General features: G+C 33.0%; 1 protein-coding gene across 1 annotated transcript; it reads right to left on the minus strand.

Annotated features, from left to right (window-relative positions):
• Positions 1 to 1,717: 1,717 nt before the first annotated feature.
• On the minus strand, positions 1,718 to 5,517 carry LOC121263865 (protein HYPER-SENSITIVITY-RELATED 4-like). Its single transcript, XM_041166947.1, has 2 exons — positions 4,336 to 5,517; positions 1,718 to 2,246 (listed from the first exon to the last, which is right to left on the minus strand). The coding sequence occupies exons 1-2, from the start codon at positions 5,353 to 5,355 to the stop codon at positions 1,779 to 1,781; spliced, it is 1,488 nt and encodes a 495-aa protein (XP_041022881.1). The 5' UTR covers positions 5,356 to 5,517; the 3' UTR covers positions 1,718 to 1,778.
• Between the last annotated feature and the right edge of the window lie 1,982 nt (positions 5,518 to 7,499).

Genomic DNA, 7,499 nt, shown 5'->3' on the forward strand with positions numbered 1-7,499 from the left:
TCTGTTTGAGAAGAAAGGTGTGCTGGAGGAGTGAGATTTAGAGATATGAGAAGTAAATTTGGAATTGGTGGGAGGTCGAGAGATGTGTTGGTTTTTCTGGTTTGAGGACTTTGGTTTCTTTCCATGATGGGGTTTCTGTTTATGGGTGAAGAAGGCCAATTGAGTGCCTTCAAAAGAGAGAGATTTGCTTTGGACCTCAAGGAGTTGCTCATAATTAGCAATTCAGCTTGAAAGTCATCAAAGGAAATGGGGTTATCATGGGTTGCAAAGCTGAGAGATGTGATAAAAGGATTACAAACTGGATTAAGTCCTCCAACAACTTATGAGATTGAGCCTTCTTCATCAACAGGTTTAGCAACAACTAAAAGTTGACCAGACCAACTCTTATATGTTAACAAATAATCAGAACAGGTCTTGGATCCTTGCTGAAAAGTCTGAAGTTGATGTTTGAGATGAGAAATTCGAGATCATGATTGAGGAGTATACTTGCTGGCCAGTGCATTCCAAAATTGCTTGGAGATAGTGAGTCCATACACAGTGGATATTTTCAACCATGCCAAAATGAACTGATCCTTCTTTTGCCAAACTAGGTATGTTGGGTTGATATTAGAAGTGGATTTTCTAGTTGTGTCAAGAAGAAATTGCGAAGGACAAGCCTCAGAGCCATCAACAATGCTTAAGAGGTCATGACTTCTTAGAACTGGAATAAATTGAGTAGTCCAGTTAAGTAATTGGTTCCATCAAGTTTGATAGATGCCAAATGCGTGATATTTGGAATGACAAAGGGAGGCACAATAGGTACAGGTGATGAGGCCATGACGGATTGAAAAAAAAAGCGTGAGCTTGATAATCTCTGATACCAAGTTAGAAAGTATATTGAAAAGGCTAGTTCAAGATGATACCAGTCATATTGAATTTAGTGTTTATATAGACAAAATACAAGTATTTGAATTGAAACTACATACAAGTGTTACAACTATATATAAGTACAAATATATAGACAGAATATTAGTTGGTTCTGTTATGATCTTCAATAGAGTACATATCAGTGTTATCTTCATTTGAATTCAAAGAATTTTGTTTATCTGATGAGTATGTGGAGCCAGCAGTAATCTCAGAGTTAGTTTGATCTTGATCACAACCTCTAACATATTTAAGGTCAAATCCTACATTTTGATCCCTTACCTCCCATTAACAGATTATTGTCTTTGGTTTTACAAGGGGAGCGTCGAAGGGAAATCAGTCTTTCAATGCCCATCTCTTCAACTTCACTTCTACAACAATGTTGAGCAACAACAGTGACACTTTTGGCACTTCTGCTTGCTCTGTACATAAGCCTGTTAGTAGACCAAGTTATACCCGCAAAATAAATCTTTCTGAAGTCACCGTGGCATTCATTACAGGACACATTATTGACAAGTGTTGCAGAGTTCTGCATTGTCATTTTGATTTCAACTTTTCAAGAAACAATAATTCATAGCAACAGCTCATAAAGTTTCAGGAGTTCAAGAGAATCTTGTTATCCACATATTAGAAGTTAACTGGTTATCCTAAAATTTAGAAGTTCTAGATGGGCTCGATCGAGACATACTTATTTTCTGTTCTGTTCACTGTAATAAGATATATATGAATTATACCCCAAAATCACAAGAACGACAACGGCCAAAATAGCTGGCTCCTAAGTTGTCACATGTAATTTTGTGAAAGAAAGAAAGTGTCCATGTAATGCTACTAATTGAGAACACTTGATGATTCCAAGTTTTTATCATTGGAATAATCTAATTGTCGTTCTTTTCATCGGTCTCCACTTTCTCGTCCTTCACACTGATCTCCACTTTGTCATTCTTTTCCTCTCTTCTCTCTGTTTCACTCTTTTTGGCAGTAGCTTCTTCATTTTCTTTCCTTTTCACTTTGAGGAATTCAATTAATTCCTTGAGTACTTTGTCAGGCTCGTCGTTCTTAAGGAGTTGCTCAGCTACCTCAGCAGGGGTTACAGGAGTAGTTTGAATTGACTCCAAAATCTCCTCAAACAGTTCGTGATCCTTGATGCCTAGATAATTAGCAGCAAGAAGTCTAAATCCACAAGGGGTGCAGTAGGACATGTGAACGTGAACGTCCATGCGTCCCGGCCGCAGCAGTGCCGGGTCGAGCTTGTCTTTGTGGTTCGTGGTGAAGATGATGATCCGCTCATCGCCACAACTCGACCAAAGCCCATCGATGAAATTGAGAAGGCCGGACAGTGTTACCTATTGCAGTAGGGAGAGAGACATAAGCATAACAGAGAGAAAATGACTGGCTCCAATTCAAACATCAAATTCACGAGGCGAAGTAGTTATTCGTCGTTAATCCATTGCATGACCATTTAATACTAGTACAAATTTATGAAATAATTGTCCGGACCTGTTGCTTTTTATAAAGTTGTTTTCCTAGGGCCTGCTTGTCCAAAAGTTCAATAATACTACTTTCACTGAATTCAGAATAGTACACAGCATTCTACCATTGAAGTAAGAAAGGCAAAAACATATGGAGGCTGGGTGTAGATGGCGTAGCACGAGAAAGAGTAATGATATTTTACACTTTTTTTATCACTATTTTATTCAGCTATTTTTTTTTTCCTTTTTGCTATTTAAATTTGGACTAAAAATTTAAGAATATGATCTTCTTGTATAATCTTGAAGAAAATAAACTCAATCAACTAACGTAATCATATAATTTAATTAAAAATAAATTCAATTTTATAAAAATTAACCATCTTTTTCTTTTTGAGTCAATTTTTATAAAATTGAATTTATTTTTAATTAAATTACATGATTAAATTGGTTGATTTAGTTTAATTTATTTTCTTCTAGATTATTTAAGAAACTCATGTTTTGGAATTTTTAATCTAGATTCAAATAGCAAAAGAAAAAAAAAATAGCTATGTAGTATACTCATAGTAAATAAGATGTAAGGATATCATTACCTTGCGAGAAAAGTCACCGATAAGCAAGGGTGTCAAATCGTGTTAATGAGTCGTATTCGTGTTGTTTCAAGACATGTATATTATATTTAATGGGTCAACTCAAACATGACCCATTAAGGATTTAGTATCAAAATCTCAAATCCTAACACAACCTATTAAGATAAGGGGTTGACACGACACGACTCTTTTTGAGCCGTTACTGAATATGAAATAGACTGAACCGACCCGTTTCAACCCATTTACCTTAATGAGTTAAACAGACTCGTTTTAACCCATTTGACTTGATTGATTTTATATAAATATTAAAATATAAACAATATCTATAAAAAATAAAAAAACTAACTACAAGTCCAAAATTATAATCCAAACTATAAAAATACTAACATTAAAATCTCAACAATACCAAATATAATAAACACACAATTATATAAATATATAAATATGATAAACACACATTGTAAAATATTAATGTTACAAGGGTTACTGGTTGAAGAGGAGGAGTGAGACTTGATCACTTGAGTAGTTGAGAAGTTGAGAATTGAGAAAACTAAGGGAGTCAAGGGCCGTAGGGTTACTGGGTTAGGATTTATTGAATTTTTTCAATTTTAGGTCTAAGGGTATAAATGTAAATTCAACTTTTTTAACGGGTCATAATTGATTGATTAATTAGTGACCCGTTAAGCAATCATATATTAACAGGTCAACCCGTTTTGATTCGAATTCGTTAAGACTAAATTCAAACTTACTTTTATCGTGTCGTATTTGTGTTGGGTTAAAGGGTCGTGTCATATATTATCATTTCTAACGATAAGGCCATTGCATGTTTTTTTTTTTCATGCATTTTTAAAATCAACTTAAATATTTAAAAAGAAAAATTTACAACACTATTAAAAAATATTACTCAATCAATAAGTACCAAAAAAAAAAAAAAAAAAAACAGTGGGGACCCACTCAATGGAGCCAAGCATTTTCCAAAACATATCTCAAAATTTTTTCGTTTCATACACATTAAACTTCAATGATATATATCACTTTTGTTCCGTATCAGTCATTCTTTATTAAATATTATTATTATTTTAAAAATTAAAAAAATTAAATTCTTGTTTATTACATATTATATGAAAATTTAAAAAAATTATAATGATGAAATGAGACGAAACGAAATGAAATACGATTAGATTTGAAATGTGAGTTGAGATAAAAATTAAAAATTAAATAAAATATTATTATTATTTTAGAATTTCAATTAGTTAAATTATTTATTCTATTTTTTAGAAAAATTTATAAAAATTATAATTAGCTGAAATGAGTGAAGATAACTTTCTATCCAAACCGAGCTCCGAGAATTTATAGAATATATTGGAAAAACCAACCTGTTTTTGCCGGGGTTCGATTGGAGATGTTCCGGCTGATTCTGCAGATCGGTCCTGAAGCTCAATGGTACAATCAATATCCTCCACCACCAGAATCGACCGGTTCGCCATTGCAATGAGTAATCTCCTCAGCTCCGAGTTGTGCTGAATCTCCGTCAGCTCCAAATCATAGATGTCAAAGTTCAGATAATTCGCCATTGCAGCGATCAAGCTCGATTTCCCGGTACCAGGAGGACCGTACAACAAGTACCCTCTCTTCCAAGCCTTTCCAACCTTCCTGTAATAATCCTTCCTCTTCAAGAACCTTTCAAGATCTCTGAGAATGAAACTCTTGATCTCGGAGTCCATGGCGAGCGTGTCGAACGTCGCGGGGTGATCCAGGTTCGTGCCGGTCCACACGTCTGCAAGATTTGCGTACATGCTGTCGTAGCTCGTCGTGAAGATCCTCAGGGTCTTGCTCTCTTGCTTTATTGACTTGGCTTCCTTCACAATGTAGGGTAAGTAAGAAGTCAACACCATGTCTTTGTGCTTCCTGTGGAAACTAAGCTGGAAGGATCGGACCTCAGAGCGCAGGGTGGAGTTGAGGTCGCGAGGATTGTGGAAGCTCTTGGATTCGACTTGGCGACAGATCAAAATCCAGTTGAATTTAACCCCATTAAAGACTTCCGAGATCTCTTCGTTGCTTTCCATGGAGATCGTAAAGTTTTCTTCTTGCTCGGGTTTGCTGACCTTGAGTCTGTGTGTGTTGGTTGAGATTTTGGTGCCCAGGTAAATCTCGGCGGCCTCGTAGATTTGGTTGTTGACGAGTCCGTCGAACTCGTCGATGACCATGGTGACCTGGGACGAGAAGCGGCTGAAGAAGCCTCGGATGCCGGAGAAGAAGTAGTCTTGGATTTCATAGGGCAAGAAGTCTTGAGCAATGGACCGAGCGAGCATCACAGTGGCAGCAACGGAGGCTGCGGCCGAGAGAACAGTCTTTGCTGTGGCCAGTTTAATTTCAGCAGAGGAAGAGTCCGCCATGATTTTAGGACGTGGAAAAGCTTGCGATCAATAGGTTTTAACTTGGGTGGGCGTGTGGAAGATGATCTTGTGCTTGATACACGAGACTCTTGATTCTTGAAAGAATTTTAATTCCATTAGGCTGCTGATGGCTTTATACTAGCCTAACTAACAAATTTATAAGGTATAATAGGACGTAAATATTTTTGTATTTCTATTATAGTCATCATATTTATTTATAAGTTCATCAACTCATCTCAACTTATCATTAATTTATAATTTTTTTAAATTTCAACACAAAATATAATAAATAATTTAACTTTTTTAAATTTCAAAATAATAATATTAAAAAATAATATTCTAATAATATTTTATCATCTCAACTTAATTTAATTCAATTCAATTCAACGTCCAAATATAACCTTAAAGATTATCTCTTACAATTTAAATTGTGAGGAGGATTATTCTCTCGTGATCATATACCATCTTTTCACCAAATTATTAAAAGAGAATGATGTATATTTTCAATTTTATTTTATTTTATTAGATTCAATATTGTAAAGTATAAATAGTAAAATATTTTTTAAAATTAAAATTTGATGTTAAAATATTTAACAAGTGTGTACTGTATTTTTTGAATGATGTAGTAAGAAGACAGAGCTAGTGGTCCTGGCCGACCTCAAAGTTGAATTATCTAACTCAAGACTCCAAACATGGATATAGGATAGTCGGTTCTTTCTCCCAGGTTGACTATTGACTTTGAAACCTTCACTCAGATCTGTCTTGGGATTCTGCATAATCACAAAGAAACTACGTACCCTCCTTCTCTCTCTCTCTCTCTCTCTCTCTCTCCCAAGCTCCCATTTCAATTTTTTTTGATTGGAAAATGCATCCATTTCATTAATATAAAGAATTGAGATATAAAGTGGGATTTTTCAAAAAAATACCTTGCTCCCCTAATACATCACTGAAAAAGTTAATTTTAATAAATCAGTCCCCCACCCGTCCGTGATTATCGAAAGATCAGCAGTAATTATTTTAATGAGAAATAATATATACAAACTCTATATGCAAAATTCCGTGTAAATCTTTTATAAAAAAGTAAACTTTATTATGAAAAAGTGTGAAAAATTTAATTTTTTTTATAGAATTTATATTTTTACAAAATACTTGTACATAGCATTTCTCTATTTTAAATGACGATTTTGAACAATTTGTCCAGCAAACTCTAATATAATCGGTAGGGGTTGTTTTGTGCTGTAAGAGCATTCTCATCGCATATCCTATTTCACTGTTATCCTTAAATTATATGAAAAAATTTAGAAAAAAACTCAAAAACTCCCTCTCATCCCATTTTTTATTTTAAGATTTTGATTTAGAAGATGAACAGCAGTTCTCCAAATATAGAGAATCACTATTCATCCCTTAAATCATCTTTTATTCTAATAAATAAATTAAATTCTTTTTTCAATCATTTATACTTTCTCTCGTACTTATATTGATTATAGTTTTAAATAATAATTTTAAAATTAATTTAAATAATTAATAAAATATAAAAAAAATAATTTTAAAAATATTATCATACCCATAAAAAAATAATTTAAATTTTTGTTTAAAATATTCACTAGAGTAATAGTTCAAAACATAAGAAAAAATATTATGTAATTAAGTTTGTAAATAGAAGTGAAAGAAAAAAGAAATAAAGAAATAATAGAATAATATTATTTTAATAAAATAGAGAAATGATAGACAATGAGATGCAAAATGTATTTTAAAAATGAATAAAATTTAGGATAAAATTATAGTGAGTATCTATTTTAACTAAAATTTAGAAAAAAATTTAAGAAACTTGATGGAAATACTCTGTGTGTTTGGCAAGTACTATTTTTTACTTTATTATTACTTTTTATCTATTTTTTTACTATTTATTATTTTTCACATATTTTTTACTATTATTTAATATTTTATTATTACATTTTTATTATTATTCACAAATATTCTCAACACTTTTAAGATATTCTCATTTATCAACTTTGAAATATCTAATCGACAGACTCACTTTTGCTAGTCAAGGGTTTTGGTAAGGAAAGATATAACGTAGTTGCTAGACAGCTTGGGGTGGTCCATGTTGACGTAGCTAGGAATCTTTGAAGTGCTAATGTGAC

The sequence above is a fragment of the Juglans microcarpa x Juglans regia genome, chromosome 4S (assembly GCF_004785595.1).
Source record: "Juglans microcarpa x Juglans regia isolate MS1-56 chromosome 4S, Jm3101_v1.0, whole genome shotgun sequence".
In the NCBI taxonomy this organism is placed as follows: domain Eukaryota; kingdom Viridiplantae; phylum Streptophyta; class Magnoliopsida; order Fagales; family Juglandaceae; genus Juglans; species Juglans microcarpa x Juglans regia.

What these genes read in the sequence shown, in the direction of transcription:
- LOC121263865 (XM_041166947.1), bottom strand. Translation starts at nt 5,355, where the DNA reads ATGGCGGACTCTTCCTCTGCTGAAATTAAACTGGCCACAGCAAAGACT. An exon ending in TCGAACCCCGGCAAAAACAG is followed by an intron (nt 2,247 to 4,335) that starts GTTGGTTTTTCC and finishes CTACTGCAATAG; the next exon opens with GTAACACTGTCCGGCCTTCT.